The sequence below is a fragment of the Phyllobates terribilis genome, unplaced genomic scaffold (assembly GCF_046119375.1).
Source record: "Phyllobates terribilis strain yellow unplaced genomic scaffold, ASM4611937v1 Scaffold_11__3_contigs__length_659146591, whole genome shotgun sequence".
Classification (NCBI taxonomy): domain Eukaryota; kingdom Metazoa; phylum Chordata; class Amphibia; order Anura; family Dendrobatidae; genus Phyllobates; species Phyllobates terribilis.
In genome coordinates this window covers 163,110,301-163,134,182 of record NW_027362771.1, presented here as the reverse complement: position 1 = coordinate 163,134,182, position 23,882 = coordinate 163,110,301, and the positions used below count along the sequence as shown (strand labels likewise).

At 45.9% G+C, this 23,882-nt stretch overlaps 2 protein-coding genes across 5 annotated transcripts in view; one reads left to right on the top strand and one right to left on the bottom strand.

Moving 5' to 3' along the window:
* CPM (carboxypeptidase M) overlaps positions 1 to 1,482 on the bottom strand; it is a 176,299-nt gene extending 174,817 nt beyond the window's left edge. Inside the window, exon 1 of the mRNA XM_073651763.1 lies at positions 1,460 to 1,482. Within this exon, the coding sequence (XP_073507864.1) occupies positions 1,460 to 1,462 (3 nt within the window). The 5' untranslated portion in view covers positions 1,463 to 1,482. The remainder of the gene's footprint in view (positions 1 to 1,459) is intronic.
* A 56-nt stretch (positions 1,483 to 1,538) lies between these two features.
* The window catches only part of CPSF6 (cleavage and polyadenylation specific factor 6), a 42,072-nt gene continuing 19,728 nt past the window's right edge, over positions 1,539 to 23,882 (top strand). The window contains exons 1-5 of one of the 4 annotated variants that reach the window (XM_073651759.1): positions 1,539 to 1,726; positions 5,691 to 5,900; positions 9,514 to 9,617; positions 9,995 to 10,140; positions 11,637 to 11,807. In XM_073651759.1, coding sequence (XP_073507860.1) covers positions 1,667 to 1,726; positions 5,691 to 5,900; positions 9,514 to 9,617; positions 9,995 to 10,140; positions 11,637 to 11,807 — 691 coding nt within the window. In that variant the 5' untranslated portion in view covers positions 1,539 to 1,666. Of the gene's footprint in view, positions 1,727 to 5,690; positions 5,901 to 9,513; positions 9,618 to 9,994; positions 10,141 to 11,633; positions 11,808 to 23,882 lie in introns of all 4 variants that reach the window. The other 3 variants (XM_073651757.1, XM_073651761.1, XM_073651758.1) reach the window with 3 other exon arrangements.

Below are 23,882 nucleotides of genomic sequence, written 5' to 3'. Positions count from 1 at the left end.
AATGTGTATTTATTAGTGTAATATATTTTATTATTTTTTTTTACTTTTTTACTTAGTCCCTTTATGTGACTTTCACTTTTTTTCACAGGTATAATGTATTGCAATGCACTAGCATGGTGAGCATGGTGTCAGAAGCTCTCCGTAGCTTGGTGACCCGGGGGTCGTCATGAGGACCCCAGGTCACCATGGCAACTGTCGAGCCCCTGCGATGATGTCGCGGGGCGCTGATCTTAAGGCAGAGGGAGCTCCAGTCCCTCTGCCTGCCTCCTGAATGCTGCGATCGCGGCATCTAGGTTAACAGCCAGGGGCGGCGCTGACACCACTCCTGGCTGTTAGTGCAGGAGCTCCGTCACCAGCAGTGCTGAGCTCCTGCTGTGATCGGGCAGGAGACTCTGATATTTCAGCTTCTCCTGAGCGATGGTGCTGTACAGCGATCTGGGTGCGAGGACCGCCTGCATGGGTCCCTGAACCTCTTCCCCTGCTGCTCAGCTATCACAGACAGCTGTCGGCAATGAATTGTCACTGAATGTTTACACGCAGTGACAGTTCAAAGTCATGACGGGGTTAACCCGTCCTGGTGTGCGAACTAGCATCCGGCCATGACAGGTTATCCCCGTCATTGGGCATTATGGGGTTAAAAGGGCTGTCTGGTCCAAATTGATAAGTCCATAGTCACCCTGTGTGACTGCAGACTATGTATCCCCCCAGTTCATGCACTGTGCGCTGAGGGGATCCGCCGGTCTCTGACCCGGGACCGGAGGGTATGTATTAGTTATATACACGCCCGGCCATTGGGCGCCGCCTTGCTCCATACACTTGTATTGAGTAAGGCCGCGCCCTGTCTAGTGCGGGAGCCAAGCAGTGGGCGTGGCCAACTAGAGGGCACGGCCTTGTTCCATACAAATGTATAGAAGTGAGGCTGTGTCCACTGGCCGGGAGTATGTATAGCACATACATATCCACCGGACTCGGCTAAGAAACCGGTGAACACCGCAGCACACAGTGCGTGTATGGGGGATGCATAAGTCTGCAGTCACACAGAGTTACTACAGACTTATCGATTTGGACCGGACAATCCCTTTAAGTTGATTGAGGATTCTCCGATGTTGGAGGTGACACAGAGAGGTCATGTGTGTATGCAATATGCAAACTCCCTGCTACAGTCCGACTAGACATGGGAGCCTCGGTGAATACACTACCATTGAGGGAGGAAGCGCCCGTCTGGTCGGAACATGCATATCACATACTTGCGGTCACATGACCTTTCGATCTCACCACTGGTAAAGCCTAACAGCACACACCGAGTGTGAAATGAGGACTCACAAGTCTGCAGCCATATAGTGTGACTGCAGACTTTGGTGAAAACCCTGGTGTACTCATTTAAGTACTTCTATCTTACTTTGCTGCAGAGACTCTGCTACTGAACTCTGCAACATATCCTGTGTGAACTAAGACTTACCATGACGCACTATGTATCCTAACAGCTATGCGACTTTTCAATAAAGATTTGTTTATTCAAACATCCCCCTCCTTGCTTTCGAACCACGCACGTCCTGTCTCTGAGCCGGAAGTGACGCACGCTTTTCCGCTTGGTTCTCCTTGCCCCCTCTAGTCGCCCAGCTCGCGGTGCTCCGCGACTGGCTTGAAGGGCGAGTTGCGGAGGAAGATGGCGGACGGAGTGGATCACATAGATATTTATGCGGACGTAGGAGAGGAGTTCAACCAGGTTCGAGCTTTTTTTTATTACGTTCCGCCCGCGTCTATTGTGTATGCGAGGGCGATAACCGCGTGCGGTGCGGCTCTTTTGTGAACGGTGTCCGTGTCGTGCTGCGGTGTGTGACTGAGCGCTCGCTGGGAGCAGTGTGGAGCGCTGTGCGCAGACATTGGCTTCCCTTTGTGCAGGCCTCGCGTGTGAGCAGGCCTCGCGTGTGAGCAGGCCGCGCGTCCTGCGCTCAGCCCCGCCCCCTCCGCCGGGGCTCTGTACTCACAGTGCGGCTTCTGCTCTGGACGCCCGTGCTGCTTGTGCGAGTCCTAGCTGCACCCGGGAAAATCCACTGCACGGCTTTGTATTCTTTACATGTAATGTGCTAGTAAAAGGGTCATGGCGTGCATGTGTCTAGGCCCCTATTGATTTTAAATAAAGGGGTTGTTCAACTCCAGGGTCAATTTTTTTTTAAATGCATGTATTTTGGTCTAAAGACAGTGTTTGCATTTGGGTTTCATTAACTTTGCACTTTGGGGCTTTTATGGGATCTTTTAGTTCCCTGCACATTCAACTCACTCAACTGCTGATCTCAGAGGCCACATTCACACGTTCAGTATTTTATAATCCAAAACCAGGAGTGGGTGATAAATACAGAAGTGGTGACGTGTTTCTATTATACTTTTCCTCTGTTCCACTCCTCATTTTGGCTTACAAATACTGATGATCAAAGACATACTAGTTACAAATTCTCCCAATTGCATCATCAGCATAAGCTCACTGATAGATGCTCAGTTTCCTCACTCAGCAACACAGGCTATAGAAGGCAATTGGTGCAAAGCGTTTAAAGCACCAGCATTTTTATTTTATTTTCCTGCTGGAGTGGTGTCGCTAATCTAAGTTCTCTGTCCCCAGTACTATACTCATCGGCCGCTGTCTTCATCTGTTCTTGGTGCAGCTCCAGGCGTCTTCTGCAGTTTGTGATCTGCAGGATCACTCCTGTGTTCAACTGGGCACATCGGAAGTCACTACTCAATGTGAGTCTATTAGAGCCAGAACGCATCTTTCATAGACTTGCATTGAGAGCTTGTGACTGTTTCCCCTAACTTTCAGTCAGCCAAAAGTTGGTTTCACTAGATGGCGACACGGGACCGGATCGGCGTGGTGAAGAGCTGAAGACAGCGGCTGGTGAATATAATAGCATCACTACAGCATTATTTTTTTTATTTCAGGGCTGCAGTGATGCTTTAATGAAACCCAATTGCAGAAATATTTTTATACAAGTGTACATGTATTTCTTTTTTAATCTTTCCAGCTATTAACTAATAGTAATGTGTATGCAGAGGTTGTCCTGCAATAATCACCAGTGGCCATCTGCTGTTTTGTCCGCTGTTTGTGGTCCACTCCGGTGTTACGTGACTGCATTTGTGACCTGCCGAACCACAGTGTCCTCTGTGTGCAGCAGAGAGTAATTTTTACATTTTATTAAAGGGGTTGTCCACTATTGGGACAACCCCTTTTTGAGCTAAATGTTTGTCCCTGATAAAATAACAAACTTTATACTCCTGTCCTGTGCCGGCGCAATTCCAGCGGTGTCAGCACTGGCATTCCCTGGTCTCTCGTGCTTTTGTGGTGACACATGAGGCCGGCGCCCAATCAGTGCTGGCGTCACTGTCCCTGCCGCCTGTCAAATTGAACATGAAGAGGAGGTCCGTGCTGCGGTTGATCTCTCACTTCCTCTTCATGTTCAATTCGTACGAATGCGGGGACAGTGGCGCTAGCACTGATTGGGCGCTGGACTCTCACGTGTCATAACAACCGCATGAGAGACCCGGTAATGTGAGTGCCAATACCGCTGGAAAGGCGTCGGCATCGGAGGGGAGTGTAGACTTTTTTTATTTTATCGGGGACAAACATTTAGATCAAGAAGGACTTGTCCTAGTAGTGGACAACCCCTTTAATGTCCTTTTGTGAGACTCAAAATGAGGCTAGAGAGCCTTGTTCTGATTTTCAATGGCTTGCATTGAAAAAGTAACCACGGTTCCATACAGAAGACACTGGTTACAAATACGGTCAGGTGACGCTGGAGCACTGCTGAAAATGATAGATTATGGCGAGCAAGAAGTATTGCAAGACACTGCACACACATTACTAATTGCTAATAGGAGAATCAAAAAAATCACTGTAGTTCTCCATTAATTTAAAAAGTCAACCTCTTTAATGCATGTTGCACTCTGTATTTTGATTTTTTATTTTAAGTGGATCTTTTACTGTGTTTTTTTTGGCCAACGCTTCACATACATATACTTTGCTTGGAGAAAAAAAATAACATCTTTAATTTGATAATATTTGTCTACAAGTTTGACTATTTTGAAAGGAAACATACAGAATTTTGAATGCAGATCAAGCTGTAATTCCTTAACTTTTTTTTTTTGCGTTTTCTATCTTATCGATTTATGGAAATTGGTGCCATGTTAAAATAGTCACTCCCTAACATATACTGTAGAAGATTGGCCGATTTTTCTGGTGGTCACTTGCATTTAGATAGTGACCGTGTTCAATGACTGAGCAGCTATAGCTATAAGTGGGAGCATTCAGAGGCAAGAACATCTTTACACCAACATAAAGGGGGATTCTTTACTGTAAGAGCAGTGAGGCTATGGAACTAAATGCCATATGACAACATCAAGATAAATTTGCTAAAAGAATTCAAAGGGTGTCAGCGTGCCTTTCTTGCGATTGATGTTACCTCCGATTTTTGCGTTGGCAGTGGAAATTGTGAAATATGCAATTTTTTTTTTTAAGTGAAATCCTCCTGTGCTTTAACTGTTAATGTTGGGTATTTTGGTTCCGATTCTCCCTTTGGAAATCCAGGTGTAGATGCAACCCTTGGAGATACACACTTACTCGGGAAGAAATTTCCTGTCTTCGCTGGAGGAAAATTCGCTTATGCATCATGGAGATGGATTTGCCCTTCTGGGTTGACGCTGCTAAATAATAGATTGAAATGTATAGATTTGTCGTCTTTTTTTTTTTTTTATGTGGTTACAAATTCTTACCTTGTTTTAACTGGACAATCCCTTTATCACCTGATGATCGGTAGTTCATCCATTGGGAACTGCTACGATTGGCACTTTGGGAAACTTTTATCCATGTTTCAATTTCCATTAGAAAACTGATTTTTGAACACCTCAAAAAACTGTGCACATACCCTAGCAGTGCTCTTCAGTGATCTGGCTAGCTTCAAAACAGTGATTGACTTACTAAAGTAAAGAGCTTGTAAGGCTAAGTGCACACCGCGTCTGTGTACCTAGCCTACTGTATCGTTCAGGAGCTTTTCCCAAAGCGTAATGGAATATTGCCAGTGCCATAGGCCCCCATTCACCATACAAAGGTTAAAGAACGTTATTTCGGCCAAGATCTGGCAGGTATGTGTCTTCGTACCATTTTGTTGAACTGTACAGGTAAGCATAGCGTACTGCTTTCCTACATTACAGAGTGCCACTGGAAAGAAATGTAAATCCTGCGGTATACATATATATTTGTAATGGGTCTCGAATGGACGAATGCCTTGTCACCCATCCTGACGGTGTCCACTGTCAGGCACATGCCTCCTGAGTATATACAGCCAACAATAGCTACAAACACAATGTGTGCCTAGCCTTAGCCCTGGCTCCTTGTCTTAGAGACTGGCCACCGCTGTTGTGGCCGGTAACTTCACTTCCTGAGAACAGATTTGTTTAATAACCACTAAATTGCATAGTGGCTTGTTTTTACAAGCACTTTGCAATTTTACCTATTTATAATAATGAGAATAACCCTTTAATCCCTGCATTAAGCCTAGCCTAGTAATGGGGGAGCTAGTTCAATTCCTTTTTTTCTTTTGATCATTTGTTTTTTTTATTGCTTTCACTGTCCAATATATTTTAATTGTGTAAATCTACCAAGCCTCTAATTCACTCTAAATGTAAGTACTCTTTCCTTGTAGGAAGCAGAATATGGGGCACATGAGCAGATTGAGCTGTATGAAGATGTCATCTCCCCTTCTGCAAATAATGGAGACGCTCCTGAAGATCGAGACTATATGGACAACCTTGCAGCATCTGTCTCTGATGATGTAGTGAAAGGGTCAGCACCCAATATTGTATTTACTTATCCAGGAAAAAGAATTGCTCTGTATATTGGAAATCTAACATGGGTGAGTGTGTTTCTCATGAGCAATGACTTTTCGAATTCTTTTTCAGCCTCGATGGAAGTACAAGTTTGTGTTTAAAGGGAACCGGTCACCAGAAAAATGTGAACGTGCAGATATTGGGTTAATCTGCATGTTAATGCCATTATTGACCTGCCCGCGCTTAGCATATCTCAGTCACTTCTCTGAGTATACAGAGCAGCAGCTTTAACCATGCCCCCCGGCACTGACTGACACTGGCCCTGCCTGGTTACAGCTGCCACTTGGTGATTGAGCTGGCTCCACCCCCATGACTTAAACTGGATCACTGCTGGGTAAATAAAGCTAATTATCTCTCCCCAGCGTTCAGCTAAGTGCAAGCGCAGGTTAATAACGCTATTAACCTGCAGTTTAACCCCATATCTGCAGGTTAATAGCGTTTTTTTCTGGTGAGCTTCTTCTGGACTACAAACTCCAAGCAACAGCACCCTGCAATTGTTAAATATATGAATTTCACTTTTGGTACACATGTAAAAAAGTGAGGTTCGTGATCAAAGTGTGTGAGCCCAACTGCTACTAATGACAAAACTATTTCTGATGCGACCCTAAACTAATAACTCTCCTCTGTGCTTAGATCTTGACATTCAGATAAACTTTGCTATTAAAAACAGAGAGATGGTTGTATAGGGTACAAGGCCTTGGAGGTAGCCACTCTCTCCATGCACGATGCAGAAAATAAAGGGAAAATGCTGTATATTGTTAAGTTGGTCAGCACTAACTCTAGTACCAAATGAGTAAGCAGGTGCAAGTACATAAATGTACATATCCAAATTCTGTGTAACACCACTGTGCAAATATTATATACATCATTTCCTATATAAGTAAAATGTGAAATATTTTGTACCTAAAGCTGTCTGACTACCGGTGACAAACAGGAAGTTGATATCACCAACCATTCCCATTTTATTTAGGTGTATCCATATAAATGGCCCACCCTGTATATTGAAATCTCACCTTTTTATAACGAAATATCCTACAGAACGCCATTTTCTCAAGTGAGAGTACAGTATGTCTTGAACTTATCGCTGATTCCTGGCTAAGCATCTGCTCCCCTTCCAAGATTTGCAATGAAGCCAGTGCTGATCATGAAGTTCAATTAAATGGGTAGCTGCTTGCCTTCAATTATTTTGTCATTAGGGGTCATGTTGTCTTCCCACCCCAGTTCCGACCTATGAAAAAAAAAAAGTACTTTAAAGATCTGGCTGGGAACCATAGCTGGAGATTGGCCTAGTCCACCTCAATCTCCAGTTAGCTTTATCCAGCGTTGCCAAATGTACCTGAAATATCTCTCTCACTCTCTTAGGGTATGTGCACACTATCCGTATTTGCTGTGGATTGGACACAGCTCACTTGCAGCAGCCAGATGGTGCAGCATAGTGGATGAGATTTGTAGAAACACCCGCAGAAACTGATATGCAGTGCGTCTTTCCAGACCGCAGCATGTAAATCTCTCCGGCGGGTCCGCATGTTGGCTTTCCCCTTAGAACTAACCTCTGAGGAAAGTCCGCATGTGAATAAAAAAAAACAACTCTGTACATTAGCATATTGAGCGGAAGCCGCCGGCAGCGTCGGGGGCCACAGTCGGTGAGACATTGTGTGCACATACCCTTACTAATCTTGTATCTGTCTATACCTCTCAGCTGGATCTTTAACCCCTTAACTACCGGTGCCGTATTAGTACACATATTTGCGTACTGCCCGTTCAGTGAGGGCTGCTGCGCTGAGCCCTCACTGAACCGAGCACATGTCAGCTGATTTACAGCTGACATGTGCCCGCAACAGCCCCGGGTGGAATCGCGATCCACCCACGGCTGTTAACATGTTGAATGCCGCTGTCAATCTCCGACAGTGGCATTTAACGCGCGCTTCCGGGTGGCGCGTCATAAGCCCCGCCCACCGGCGACCCCGTCACGTGATCGCGGGTCACCGATGGGTGGGCATGACAGCCCAGGGTCTGCAGCAGACTTCTGTGGTTGTCATGATCTTGTCGCTATGAGCGCCACCTAGTGGTCGGCGCTCATAGCACAGGACCATTTCTGCTGCATGCAGGGGACCTGCTCGTCCCCTGTATGTAGCAGAGGCGATCGGACAGTTGCTGTTTCTAGTCTCCTATGGAGACTATTGAAGCACGCAAAAAGTAAAAAAAAAAAGTTTTTAAAAATATAAAAAAAATATAAAAGTTTAAATCACCCCCCTTTCGCCCCATTCAAAAAAACAAAAACAAAACATATATATATATATATACATACATACATATATATATATATATATATATATATATATATATATATACACATACATATATATATATATATATATATATATATATATATATATATATATATATATATATATATATATATATATATACACATACATATATACATATATAAAAAACCTACATACCCATATTTGGTATCGCCGCGTTCAAAATCGCCCGATCTATCAATATAAAAAAAAAGAATTAATCCGATCGGTAAACGGCGTAATGAGAAAAAAATTCTAAACGCCAGAATTACCTTTTTTGGTCGCCGCAAAATTGCAATAAAATGCAATAACGGGCGATCAAAACATCGGATCTACCCCAAATGTTATCAATAAAAGTCAGCCCGGTGCGCAAAAAATAAGCCATCAACCAGCCCCAGATCACGAAAAATGGAGACGCTACGGGTCTTAGAAAATGGCGCTAATTTTTTTTTTTTTTACCAAATTTTGGAATTTTTTTTCACCACTTAAATATAAAAGAACCTATACATGTTTGGTGTCTATGAACTCGTAATGACCTGTAGAATAAGAAGGGCAAGTCAAGTTTTAGCATTCAGTGAACGTGGTAAAAAAAATAAATAAAAAACAACTGTGGTATTGCACTTGTTTTGCAATTTTACCGCACTTGGAATTTTTTTCCCGTTTTCCCGTACAGGATATGGTAAAACTAGTAATGGCGTTGAAAAGTACAACTCGTCCCGCAAAAAATAAGCCCTCACATGGCCATATTGACCAAAAAATAAAAACACTATGGCTCTGAGAACAAGGGGAGCAAAAATGGAAAATGCTCCGGGGCTTAAGGGGTTAAAGTATATTTTCTTTGAAACGGCAGAGTGTTTCAGAATAACATGCCTGGCTGCAATCGTGCACCTAAAACTCTGACTTGTGCTTCCCATGGTTTGGGCAGCATGAGTTAGATGAACGGATTCCCTTTAAGGCCCCATACACATTAAAGTTATCTAAATTTACCAATTCATCTGGACTGGCCCGCCATCTGATGTAAATAGGGGACCTCCCGAATGTCTGCTGACAAACTGTCAGGGGACATGAGGGTCTGGTAGTTTGACTTTAAACTTTCCCCTTATTTTTGATTCTCAGGGGAAATAAATTGCTGCTAGAGGTGTTTTCTTATGCTGCTCTCTTACTTGGCCAACCTGAGCTTGCATATATATTAGGGGGTTAGCCAAATGGGTGTTCAGCCTCCAGCTATTGTGTGTGTGTGTGTGTGTGTGTGTGTGTGTGTGTGTGTGCACCTTTTACATTTGCAGTTTAGTTCTACTTGAATCTTAAGTTTTGTGCTTTTTCCGGTTTCTAGTGGACAACAGATGAAGACTTGACTGATGCTGTTCACTCTCTGGGTGTTACTGATATTTTGGAAATAAAATTTTATGAAAATCGTGCAAATGGCCAGTCAAAAGGGTGAGTTTAAATATTCTATTAAAATGAACAAAGAGATGAAAATTAATAAGGAATGTAATTTTCAGCTCTAGATAAAGATTCCTAAATTTGGCAATGACATTGTTTGGTGAATTGTGCCAACATTACACTTCTCAGGCTACACTGGCAACAGCATCATAGAGTCCTCACCGCGTACTGCTTGTGATGTCAGGATTCATAAGTCTGCAGATTTGTAGAGTGACTGTAGACTTTTGTAGCTTAAGATTTTAAATAAGAAAAATAAATAAAATGCAGTATACTTCCCTTTACTAGTCCATTATTCTAATTAATAGTGTTTCTTTGTGGATGTTATTATGCATAGTAATACTTTGTTTTTTTTCCTCAATCTGCTCATAAAGGTTTGCACTGATTTGTGTTGGTTCAGAGTCTTCATCAAAGAAGCTTATGGATTTGTTGCCTAAGAGAGAACTACATGGGCAGAATCCTGCTGTTACCCCCTGCAATAAGCAATTCCTCAGTCAATTTGAAATGCAGTCAAGAAAAAGTAAGTATCCTCGCTTCTACAGTATATTAAGTTACACAAATCATCCCCACTGCTCAAAGCCTTACTGGCAGGCTTTGGTTGGCCATGCTTTTTTTTGCAGGCTGGTCTGAGTTTAAAACCAGTTGTGAGACCAAAGCCATTAAAGGGAACCTTTCAAGGCTTTCCAATGTCCTCCAAAATGCAATCATGTATTTAATGCTACTTTTGTACCCTTTCTAGCAAGACCATTTTATTGTCCTATTGATTTCTGTATATGGCAAAAATTTATTTTATAACTGCAGTGGTGATAATGAGTTACTTATGGGGATTTTGTTTCCTCGAGATAAATCATCCCATTAATCATCACACCTCTGTGGGCACGTGTAATATAATTTGCAAGAGCTCTTGCAAATCTCTGCCTCCCTGATGATGCTCAATAAGCCGGTTGTTTTCGGGTTCATCGGTGCACTGCGCATGCCCAAGGTGGTAGTGATGCAGAACTTAGTCAGCCGTTACCACCAGCCTTGCACGTCTCACAGCTGAATGTGTCCTATGTTACCACTTCTTCACTGGGCATTCTTATTTTTTATTGATGCCATGTGGGGATAAATTATATTTTGATATCATGTGCACATGTAACAGCAGTATAGTCATTTAAAGGCTGGTGTTTCAGTTGGCATATGCATGTATGAAGCAGGTTCAGCTCCTGATTCTGATCCAGTCATGAAGGGGTTAACATGATTTTCATTTTCCTTTTCCTAGAAGGAAACGCAGAAACTGAATTGCATAATGCACGTGTGAATAGAGCCTAACCAAGATTTATACATATGATGACAGGGTCTACATTTTATTATTGTTAATACAGTTGCTTGCGAAAGTATTCACCAACCCCCTCCCCCTTGGCTTTTTTTTGTTTTGCTACCTCACAACTTGGAATTTCACGGTTTTTTTTGTTGTTTTTTCGTTTTGAGGGTTTGGGTTTGCATCAGCTCATGTAAACAACATGCCAACCTGGCAGGTTTGCTATGGTACCATGTTCATTTGATGATAATGGATTTGATGGTGCTCCGGGGGATCATCAGAGATTGGGATTTTTTTTATAAACCAACCCTGACTTGTACTTCTCAACAACTTTGTCCCTGACTTGTTTGGAGATCTTCTTGGTCTTCATGGTGTTGTTTGGTTAGTGGTGCCTCATGCTTAATGGTGTTGCAGCCTCTGTGGCCTTTCAGAAAAGGTGTGCATATACTGACAGACCATGTGACACTTAGATTGCACACAGGTGGGCTTCCTTTCACTAAGCATGTGACTTATGAAGGTAATTGCTGGCACCAGAAATTTAGGGGCCTCCTCGCAAAAGGGGTGAATACATAATGCACATGACAATTTTTAGTTATTTTGATCCCATAAATTTAAAAAAAGGTAAAAAGCCAAAGGGTGGTGAATACTTTCGCAAGTCACTGTGCATTCCATGTTTTGAAGTATGGATACTTTTTGTTGTATTTTAATTGTTGCAGCTACACAGGCTGGTCAAATGTCTGGCGAAGGAAAGGCTGGCCCGCCCGGCATCAATGCCCGATTACCTTTTCCACCTGGTGGCAGAGGCAGGGGTCGGTTCCCAACTTCAGGTCCTGGTGACAGATTTCCTGGACCTACTGGACCCGGAGGGCCTCCTCCACCATTTGCGGGTAAGCAAAATAGATCATGCATTTTAGCAAGAGGACAGATTTCCTGCAGATAGTAAAACAGAGTTGTGATAGAGGAATATTATCCCAAAATCATTGTTTGAAGGTATGTTTATGACTATTCATGAATTTTTCTGTACGTAGAAACCGTAGCCTCTAAATTTTCATAGTTTTCTTTTTCAAATTTGGAGTTGATTTTATTAGTGAAATATCATTAATATTCTGCTTTCATATAAATTTGAGTTGGATTTCCACTTGTGGAGTAGAGGTTAAACATTCACCGTAAATGCAGTCATTTAAAAAAAAAAAAAAAAAAATACGACATGGACAGGATTAACGGCTCTCTTCCCTAATTCTTGGTTGGAAAGCATTTGTTACTAATGATGGCCTCCATCCGTTTTTGTTTCCATCTTGAACCTGTCTGCGGGTAGTCTTCCACTACCATTCTGTCCATCTCCTGAATGTTTGCAGGGTTCCCTTTCCCAGTAGCATGTATTGGATTGAGATCAGGACTCTGCTGATCAGTTTAAATCTTTCAATTTTTATTCCTTCTTAACCATTCTTGTATATTATTAGATGTGTGCATTGCTTTTGGTCGTTATACTGCTCTAGGGCCCATTTTTGTTTGACTCAACTGGGTTTTCTTAAATTTGTGAGTACCTTTTTCTTTAAAAATCTGATAAACCTCTGATTTTATTGTTCCTGTATCAAGTTCATGACCTTCAATGTCAAAGGCAGCAAAGTAGCCCTAAATATTATGCATCCTCCACCATGTTTCTTTTCTCTAATCTGTTCATGTATACATATTGCCAAAAAGCTCTACTTCGGTTTCATCTGTCTTTAGAACATTTTCCCAGGATCATGATTTGTCTGTGTACGTTTTGGCAAAGTTTTCTGCCTTCCTTTAAAGGGGTTGTCCAGTCCAAACTCATAAGTCTGTAGTCACTCTGTGTGACTGTAGACTTATGAATCCCCCCATTTTCCGGTTTCTGAGCAGGGACCAGAGGGTATGTATGAGTTATACATACTGCTGGCCAGTAGGCACTTTTATGGAGCCACATTACTAGATGGGCATGGCCCAGGAGCCAAGAGCATGTATAACTCATACATACTCTCCGTTCCCGACTCAGAAAGCAGAGAGACGCTTCCACACTTACAGGTCTGTCAAGCAGACAATCTCACAGGTCAGCTGTGTGAGTGCAGGGGGAGGGGGTGAATCACAAACAGACATGCTCTGTGCTTACAGCAGGGAGCCTGCACAGTCAGACTTTTGACAGAGGATGCACGCTGAGGGTGGGGTTGCCTCTGCACTTATGATTGGAACTGAACAAACTCGACCAGCTGATCACCCACTGCCAGGTTGTAATGGAGTAATGCCAGGGGGCGACAGAAAGCTAAATCCAAAAAATAAAATCTTGGTTTCTTTTGGATGAAGCCTAATTTTTAATCACTATAAATTACAAAACTATACATTTCCACTTTTTATGGTTGGTTAACTGTATTCTTTATGGTGACACAACCCCTTTAACCCCTTAACATCTGACGTACTAATACGCGTCTGTGCCCTGGGACTTAAGAGCCAGACCCGTATTAGTACGTCATCGCGATCGCACGCGCACACAGGCTGTGCGGGCGCGATCGCCGCCGGGTGTCAGCTGATTGTCACAGCTGACACCCGGTACTATGTGCAGGGAGCGGTCCTGCACCGCTCCCAGCACATTAACCCCCGCGATGCTGCGATCGAAGTCGATCGCGGCATTGCGGGGGCAAGGGGAGGTGATCGGCGATACTCACCTCCTCTTCCAGCGCAGTCTGCAAAGGCTTCCCGGGTGTTGCCATGACGACCCGATGTCGTCATGACAACATCCGGGTCACCAGAGAGCAGGAAGATTGCTTGGACATGCGCAGTGCATCTCCAAGCAATCTTCACACTGTGCACTTCTGACAGCCTTCATGGCATAGGGATGGTGCTCCATTCCTGTGCCATGCAGGCGATCAGAAAAAAAAAAGTGAAAGTCCCAGAGTGGGACAAAGTAATAAAGTGTATAAACTGTGTGAAAGTGGGGAAAAAAAAAAAAAATGTGCAAAAATATTATAAAAAAAATAAAAAAAATAATACACCAAAAATAAAAATATAATGTACCCATCAATAAATATTATTATAAAAAAAATAAAAAAAAAACAATAAAAGTACACATATTTGGTATCGCCGCGTCCGGAACAACCTGACCTATAAAACTGTCCCACTAGTTAACCCCTTCAGTGAACACGGTAAAAAAAAAAAAAAAAAAAAAAACGAAGCAAAAAACAATGCTTTATCACCATACCGCCAAACAAAAAGTGGAATAACACGCGATCAAAAAGACGCATATAAATAAAAATGATACTGCTGAAAACGTCATCTCGTCCCGCAAAAAGCCGCCACACAGCTCCATCAGCCGAAAAATAAAAGTTATAGCTCTCAGAATAAAGCGATACTAAAAAATATTTTTTTCTATAAAATAGCTTTTATTGTGTATAAGCGCCAAAACATAGAAAAATGATACAAATGTGGTACCGCTGTAAACGTACTGACCCGAAGAATAAAGCTACCTCATCAATTTTACCACACGCGGAACAGAATAATAATAAAAAAAGAAACAATTCCTGAATTGTTGGTTTTTGTTTATTCTGCCTCCCAAAAATCGGAATAGAAAGCGATCAAAAAATGTCATGTGCCTGAAAATGGCACCAATAACAACGTCAAGTCATCCCGCAAAAAACGAGCCGTCACATGACTGTCTGCCAAAATCTGGAAAAATTATAGCTCTCAAAATATGGCGATGCAAAAACTAGATTTTACAAAAAATGCGTCTTTTAGTGCGTGACAGCTGTCAGTCATAAAAACCCCATATGATTCTGGCATTGCTGTAATCACACCGACCCGAAGAATAAAGTCGTCTAATCACTTATACCGCACAAGGAACGGCGTCAAAAATAAACTCTTGGGTTAGGATTGGGCTAGGGTTAGGGCTGGGTTTGGGGCTAGGGTTGTGCTGGGGCTAGGGTTGTGCTGGGGCTAGGGTTGGGGTTGGGATTTTTTTCAAAAGTAAGAAAAAAAGATGACGATATGGCGACTAGTGTTGAGAGCAAGTGCTCGCTACTTGAGTTTGCATCGGGTGCTCTGGTATGCATTGAGTATCGTGGGTATTTGAGTGACATGCTCGAGTCTCTGCCCCATATGCTTCGCGGCCAAAAAACTTTACGGGGATTGCCTGCCATGCACGAGCGATCCCCGCATGTTTTTTTTGGGGTGTCTAATAACCATGAAACATGCGGAGCAGGGACTCGAACATGTCACTCGAGCACACGCTGTACATGGTGCATACCTGAGTACCCGATGCAAACTCAAGTAGCGAGCACTTGCGCTCAAGAATAATGACAACTTATTCAATATGATGACCTAATGTAAACAAATTCTGTGCCGTACCTCTGGGTTCAAAATGTTCACTATACACCTTAATAAAATCCTTGAGGGGTATAGTTTCCAAAATGGGGACACTTGTGGGGGAGCTCCACTGTTTAGGCACATCACGGGCTCTCCAAACGCGACATGGTGTCCGCTAATAAATTGAATGGAAAATCGGCTCAAATTGTTAGCGGACGCCATGTTGCGTTTGGAGAGCCCCTGTGTGCCCAAACATTGGAGCTCCCCCACAAGTGACCCCATTTTGGAAACTAGACCCCCCAAGGCACCTATCTAGATGCATAGTGAGCACTTGGAACCCCCAGGTGCTTCACAAATTGATTCGTAAAAATGAAAAAGTGAAAAAAAAAACATTCTCAGAATCAGGGGGATCCGTTGAAGCGTAATTACCTCATAAAGTGACAGTGGTCAGAATTGTAAAAATTGGCCCGGTCATTAACGTGCAAACCACCCGCGGGGCTTAAGGGGTTAAAGGGGTTTTCCCATGAACAAAAGATGATTTTAATCAATAGATCTTGGAATAATAACTTTCACAATTGAATGTATTAAAATAAAATGTCCCTGTGCGGAGATAATCTTATAAATGTGCCCCTGCTGTGTACTGTGTAATGACTGTGTCTGACCGTGCAGGAACATGGTCTGATCATACTACATCTCCTGGGCAGGGGAGGAAGCAAAAGAGTATACAGACATTACAGCACAAGATCACAGCTGATTCTTTTCGTGAGGTAAAGCATTGTTTAAAAACAGGCAGTGAAAGGTTTTACCTCACAAAAAGAATCAGCTGTGATCCCCTGCTGTAATGTCTGTATAATCTTTTGCTTCCTCCCCTGCCCAGGAGATGTGGTATGATCAGATTATATTCCTGCACGGTCAGACACAGCCATTACACAGTATACAGCACATTTATAAGATTATCTCAGCACGGGAACATTTTATTTAAATAAATTCAATTGTGGAAGTTATTATTCGAAGATCTGTTGATTAAAATCAACTTTCGTCCGTGGGAAAACCCCTTTAACCTTTGCCAATACAACCTTCTAAAAATGTTTGGAAATACTTTCCTATTTATTTCTACCTGGAAATCCATTCTGCTATTCATATGAAAAGGTTTTTTTTTGTTTTTTTTATCCTGAAGTTTTGAAAAATGCCAGGTGCAAAAAATGCTTCAAGAAAAAAAAAAAAACTTGCAAAATTCATCAAAACAATTTTGGGGAATGATAAATTCCCTCAAACTCTCCCCGTAAGGCCATGGCCCCACTATCGGTATTGGTCAGTATTTTTTTCTCGGGAGTGGGAGTCAAAACCAGGAGTGGGTGATAAATGCAGAATTGGTGACTTGTTTCTATTATACCTTTTTCTCTATCGCTTCATTGGGGGACACAGGACCACGGGTGTATGCTGTTGACACTAGGCAAAAAAAAAGGAAAATAGCTCCTCCTCCGCAGTATGCACTCGCCTACAGGCACCAAGCTCACCAGTTTAAGCTTAGTGTCTGTAGGAGGTAGACCTGGATCTTCACAGATCCAACCCTGTTGTGTTTATTAACCTTTGTTTATTCGGTCGTCCATGACAGCACCACGTGAGAGAGAGGATCCGCCCATCAAGGACAGGAAACCTACAGGTTAAAAAGGGCGGCCCTCTCTTCCCGCCTCAGTTTAGGTTTCCTGTCCATGATGGGGGACCTTGCAGGCTTACCTGCAGAAGATGGACTCCTGTCCCAGAGAGGGCCACAGCAGGTGGTTGGAGCCGGTCCTCTGGAGACGCCACGGCAGGGCTCATGGGGACGCCTCCGTGAGCGTTGCGGCAGGCGCGACATCGCTTCCCCCCCCCCCCCCCGCTACCGCTTGCAGGAGATCCAGGTCGAGCCGGCGGCGCACGTGACTGGCGCGACCTTCTGACGCGACTTCCGGTGTGCCGGGCAAGAAGCCCTGTGACGTCACCGGAAGGGGCGGGGCTCGTTTGAAATTTTTGGCGCGAGCAGCTGAACGCCGGGGGATTGAGGACCTGGCGGCGAGTAGCCCACCTGGATCCCACCTGGACCTGGGGAGGAAGACCAAGGAGCAGGTAACGCCCTCCTGAGTAAAAAAAAAAAAAAAAAAAAAAAGGAAATACACACCCACACATGGTACCGGTATGGCCAGTGTATAAAGGGTCTGGTAACATACAGAGGTGCTTCCCAGCCCATTCTTACATTGTAAGCTATGGAAGATTCACAGGAGCTGTCACCTAGGCAACAATATCTGCTGCAGGAGCAGCCCTCTGGGGAGCCCTCACAACTAGTGGCGCAGCGTCATTCCCGGCTAGGGTCTGGTCGTACAACTAGAAGAGCTACCACTAAGAGCAGGAAGGACGGTCCGGTGCGGCGTGATTCCTCGCCATGCATGCTGGATTCTTCTGCTTCTACGGTACCAAAGGTTCTGTGGGGTGAGTGGAATCTTCGTGAAAGTTCTACTAATGTTTCCTCCTTCTTTCTATCTATGACTTTCTTTTAGAGCAAGAAATGTTCCTCGAAGTCCAAGCACAGAGAGTGTGCCTTATGCAGCTGTCCACTCCCTGATTCATATAGCAAAAGGTTATGTCAGCTTTGTATCAGCAAAATGATATCGGAGGAGACCCCAGATTTTTCCCTAGGCCTAAGAACTTTAATAAGGGAAGAAATAGGCAAAGCATTGCAAGGTTCAGAGTCTGGGCATATTGCTCAAGAAACTTGATGAGGGTAGCGAACGCACTTCTGCTGAAAGCCGAAGATCACTGTCTCTCTCTTTCGGCTACTCATCTAAAAGGCAAGGAAAACATCACAGCGGATTTCCTCAGCCGTACTTCTGTAAAAGAAGGAGAGTGGTCCCTAAATACACAAATATTCTCCAGAATCGTAGAAATGTGGGGCCTTCCGACTGTGGACTTATTCGCAACAAGAGCCAATCGGAAAGTGGAAAATTTTTGTTCCTTAGACCCCAGAGAAGGACCCCTGGCAGTGGACGCCTTTATGGTTCCCTGGAGATTTCCTCTGGCATATGCCTTCCCTCCCATGATCCTGCTCCCAGCGGTGATAAGAAAGATCAGGGCAGACCGGGCCAGAGTGATACTCATATGTCCCTTTTGGCCCAAAAGACCGTGGTTCCCTTGTCTCCGGAAGATGTCCATATCAGATCCCTGGGTTCTTCTGGAGATTCCGGACCTCCTCACTCAAGGGCCACTTTCCCATCCTCCAACCCCGAGTCAACATTTGATGGCGTGGAATTTGAGAGGGGGGGGGCCCTATTGGGAAAATTCTGGAATTTCTGCAGCGAGGCTTAGAATTAGGTCTCACTACCAGTACCTTGAAAGTACAGGTGTCGGCGTTGGGAGCTTTATTTTCTTCCAATATTGCAGATAACTATTGGAGAGGCCGTTTTATAAAAGCTTCCTTTAGGTGTAGACCCATTACCAAAGCAAAGATGTCTCCCTGGGATTTGAATTTTGTCTTAGATGCCTTGACCAGTCCTCCTTTTGAGCCACTAGATTTAGTCTCCCCCAAAATTATTTTCCTAAAGACAGTCCTGTTAGTAGCCCTAACTTCAGCCAGGAGAGTCAGTGACCTACAGGCCCTTTCAATATGCCCTCCATTCACGCAAATTCTGGACGATAGGATTATATTAAAAGCTGATACAGCCTTTCTTCCTAAAGTGGCCACTCGATTCCATAGAACCCAGGAAATAGTTCTCCCAACTTTTTGCTTTCCGCCCAAAAATCAAAAAGAGGAGAGACTTCACACTTTAGACGTTAGGAGGTGCGTACTAAGGTACTTAGAAGTATCACATGGCTTTAGAAAGGATAAATCCCTATTTATTTGCTATCAGGGGGCTAGGAAGGGTTGTAAGGCCTCAAAGGCTACAATCGCTAGATGGATCAAGGAGGCCATTTCCCTCGCATACTCCTCAGGGGATAAAGAGATACCGGAGGGATTGAGGGCGCATTCTACCAGAGCGGTGTCAACCTCCTGGGCGGAGAAGACAGGGCTTTCCATTGAGGAGATTTGTAAGGCTGCCACTTGGTCTTCTCCCTCTACTTTCTATAGGCACTATAGATTGGATCTGGGTGGCTCTGCAGATCTCACTTTTGGGAGAAGGGTGCTTCAAGCTGTGGTCCCTCCCTAATTTCCTTCGTCTCTGTAATTCTCTCACGTGGTGCTGTCATGGACGACCGAATAAAGCCTTAGTTACTTACCGGTAACGGGATTTTTCGGAGCCCATGACAGCACCTTTATATTCCCTCCCTTCACTGGTGTTGTGCACTCCTGTAGATTTGATTTCTTTTTGTGCACCCTTGTGGGAAATTGATGAAAAGTAATGTACTTAATGTGATTATGTTTTGTTATAACTAACCTTGGCGGTACTCTCATGCTCTGTTAACTAAACTGAGGCGGGAAGAGAGGGCCGCCCTTTTTAACCTGTAGGTTTCCTGTCCTTGATGGGCGGATCCTCTCTCTCACGTGGTGCTGTTATGGGCTCCGAAAAATCCCGTTACCGGTAAGTAACTAAGGCTTTTTTTTCTCTTTCAGATACAGCTCTTCAGGCTAACAGGGAACACTGCGTCCCCTGTTAACCCACGAGCGACCGAGAGAGCAGTGTGGCTACCCCCACATCGCCCACTCTCGAACCCGCTGGGCAGGACTTATCCCCTGTCACCTTAGGGTGTCTCAGGGTGATTTCGGTGGCCAGCCCTAGCCTGTTCCCCACCCCAGCCCCCTCCTCGGAGCGGCCTGGGAGGGAGACGGTGGTCCCTGCGGTTGACCTTCCCCCAGTTTTCTGGGGTTGACACAGTCTCCTGCACTGTCCAGGACCGGACAGTGCGGGAAGGAGGAAAAGACAGGACCCCCCCCTAGCCAGGACGGGATCCTGAGACCATCCTCAGAAGGAGAGAGGAAGAGACGACAGAGAGACGGCCGGAGACAGCTGGACCCACTTAGAGAGGTACTGTCTCTCAGCTGTAGGTCCCAGTCCCCCGGCGTTACCTGCCCCCCTCCTCCTCTCACCAAACATGGCGCTTAACAGCGCTTCCCTGGGCCACTTCCTCCTACTTCTTCCATTATGCGCGGCAGATCTGCCGCGCTTTTTTCTCCATCTGGGGGGCGTGTCCGGTGGGCGGTCCCTCTCCAACGGCTATATGCTCCCTGCTATTTCACCAACCAGGGCCGAGGAGCATAGTGACGCTTCAGTCACGCCCTCGAGCCTTCCGCGGACCTATCAACGGCGGGTCTTTCAAGCCTGCCCCCCCTTTCCATCCGCCTATCGGAGCCTCGATGTGCCCCGTCATCAAGGCAGCGTCCTCTGCTCCTTCCCCTACACCGACGCCATCACTCTGCGCACGCAGCTCCCTACTCCGTCGGCACTTGACTGTGACCCGCTCCAGCCTCACCTTCGGAGCCTTTCAGGGGTACACGGGACCGCTTCTCTGCAGGATCGGGTAGGCTCTGTCCTGACACGACCCACACCCTTTCCTGACCACAGGCGTTCTCCCTCTGTATTATCCCTGGCCTGGCACATATGCCCAAACCCAGGGAGCTCTCAGTCCGTCCCTCTCACATACTACGCCTGTACTCTTTGCGGTACTAAGTGGCCCGCGGATCTCACTACAGCCTTCTGCTCGACCTGCAAACCTCCCGCCATGCTGGCACCCCAGTATCCCCCCGCCGCCCAGGACAAAGGAACTCCCTCCCCTCCGGAGTGGGCTGTTGCTATGTCCCAGTCTGTCTCTGACCTCACCAAGGTCCTCAATCTCTGGTGGAGGTCTTAGAACGCTTGCCAGAACGCTTGCCTATGTTATCCACGGCCACCAGTGCTCCGAACGTCCCCACAGACGATTCGCAAGCACCCCTGCCTCCTCCTCACAGGGGCAGACTGACGGCACGTTCTCAGAAACGAACTCACACAAGCTCATCCTCCAGCTCTCCAGACACCAAGATGCTCCCTGCGTCTCACACCTCTTCCCCGGAGGTCGCCCTGCAATCTAACTCTGCATCGGATTCAGACTCTGGTTCCGACTCAGACCAGTATTCAAGGATCCAGGACATGATTGACAGCCTTATTACGGCCGTCAATCAGACTCTGCATGTTGGAGAAGACGAGACCCCTTCTCAGGACTACTCAGTTCCGTTCAAAAAAATTAAGCGCCCCGCACCCACTTTTTCTAACAATGCAGAATTTGACAGTGTCTTTCAGAAGCAGTGGGAGCATCCAGAAAAGTGCTTTACAGGAAAGAAACAGTTAAACATCCTATACCCCTTTAACCGTGACCTTGTCAGCAAATGGACGGAGTCCCCATCGGTGGATCCTCCCGTCTCTCGCCTTTCGGCCAAGACGGTACTGTCTCTTCCGGACGGTTCCTCCCTTAAGGATACCACGGATAGACAGGTTGAGGCCCTCACTAAGTCAGCCTTTGAGGCTGTGTGCACCTCCCCTTGCTCTTCCTTTGCTTTAACTTGGGTATCAAAAGCGGTGTCCGCATGGGCCAAACAGCTCAACAAGGCATCCTAGCAGAGGCCTCCCCAGATGATCTGGCCGACTTAGCAGATCAAATCGGCCACACAGGGAAATATCTACTTACGGAGTCCCTCGACTCCGCTGCATGCTCAGCCCGGGTTTCCAGCAATCTCGTTGCCTTATGTAGAATTCTTTGGCTTAAGGCTTGGAGTGCCGACCCTTCTTCCAAAAGATCTCTAACTAATCTTCCTTTTCAAGGCTCCAGGCTGTTTGAATCCATGCTAGACCAGATCATCTCTGATGCTACTGGGGGGAAGAGCACCTCTCTCCCCCAGCCCAGATCCAAACGCCCTTTTCCTAGCAGACGCCCCCTTCCGTTCCGGTCCTTTCGTCAGTTCTCTCAACCAAACCCCTCCTCTCAACAGGACCGTACTCTAGCACGGCGGGACAGTCGTAAGCCCTCCTTTAGGCCCACACCTAACTGGCGCCCAAAGGGTCGCTCCTCCAAGTCCTCTGGATCACGATCCAACAGGTTTTCCTCAGCATGACGGGTCACTCCCACCTGGGACCTCTCCCAGGGTGGGTGGCCGTCTCCTTCTGTTCCGAGATTCTTGGCTCTTGGCAATAGAGGATGCCTGGGTCAAGGAGATTGTTACTTCCGGCTACAAGATCGAGTTCAACTCCAGCCCACGATCGCGTTTTCTCAGGTCCTGCCCTTCCTCAACCATCTCTGCTTCCCGGTTTCCTTCAAGCCATCGCCTCCCTTCTGCGCTCAGGAGTCATAGTCCCGGTTCCCTTTCTGGAAAGGTTTTCTGGTTTTTACTCAAACCTCTTTGTCGTCCCAAAACAGGACGGCTCACTACGTCCGATTCTGGACCTCAAACCGCTAAACCGACATGTACGCATCCGACACTTCAGGATGGAGTCCTTCAGGTCGGTAATAGCCTCGATGGAAACCGAGGAATATCTATGTTCAGTGGACATTCAGGATGCGTACCTTCACATCCCAATCTGCGCATCACAAGGCTGGCTGATCAGCACAGACAAATCCTCCCTGGTCCCATCCCAACGCTTAACCTCCTAGGGATGCAATTCGACACGACTCGTGCCCGGGTCCTCCTTCCGAGGGAAAAGATAAACTCTCCACAGCAGGGGATCCACATCCTCTCCGATCCAAGTCCTCACTCCCTTCGTCTATGCATGAGTGTCCTGGGAAAAATGGTAGCAGCCATGGAGGCAGTTCCGTTTGCCCAGTTCCATACCCGGCCCCTTCAACTAGCCCTTCTCTCAGCTTGGGACAAGAATCCGTCATCTCTAGATCAACGCATCAGGTTACCTCGTCAAGTAAGACGGTCGCTAACCTTGTGGTCCCGCCCTTCTTCCTTCAGACCCGGGAGATCATTCCTTCCGCTTCGCTGGCAGGTGGTCACGACCGATGCCAGTCTCATCGGTTGGGGGGCAGTTTTTTTCCGCAACACACGGTCCAGAGCCGGTGAAGTCCCCACGAAGTCTTCCTATCCATCGACATTCTGGAGATAAGGGCGATTTACCTGGCGTTGCGTCACAGGCAGAAGATCCTGGCAGGGTTCCCAGTCCGTGTACAATCGGACAATGCCACGGCCGTGGCATACATAAACCATCAAGGAGGAACGCGCAGCAAGCCCGTTTTTAAAAGAGGTGGCAAGAGTGCTACTTTGGACCGAGAAGACTGTTCCAGCAATCTCAGCAATCCACATTCAGGGGTCGACAATTGGGCGGCCGACATCCTCAGTCGGCAGGGCCTCGCCTCAGGAGAATGGTCTCTCCATCCCGAGGTGTTTCACCAAATCTACTTACGGTGGGGCACGCCGGACGTCGACCTCATGGCGTCCCGGTTAAACCACAAGGTTCTGTCCTTTGTAGCTCGGTCCCACGATCCGCTAGCAATCGCCCTGGACGCGCTAGTCATATCATGGTCACAGTTCCAACTGCCCTATCTCTTTCCACCTCTACCTTTGATCCCTCGAGTCATCAAAAAGATCAAGACTGAGGGAGTACCAGTTCTCCTAGTAGCCCCAGATTGACCCAGACGCGTCTAGTACGCAGATCTGGTAAAATCTGCTCGTCGACTCCCCCTGGAGACTACCAGACCGTCCGGACCTCCTCTCT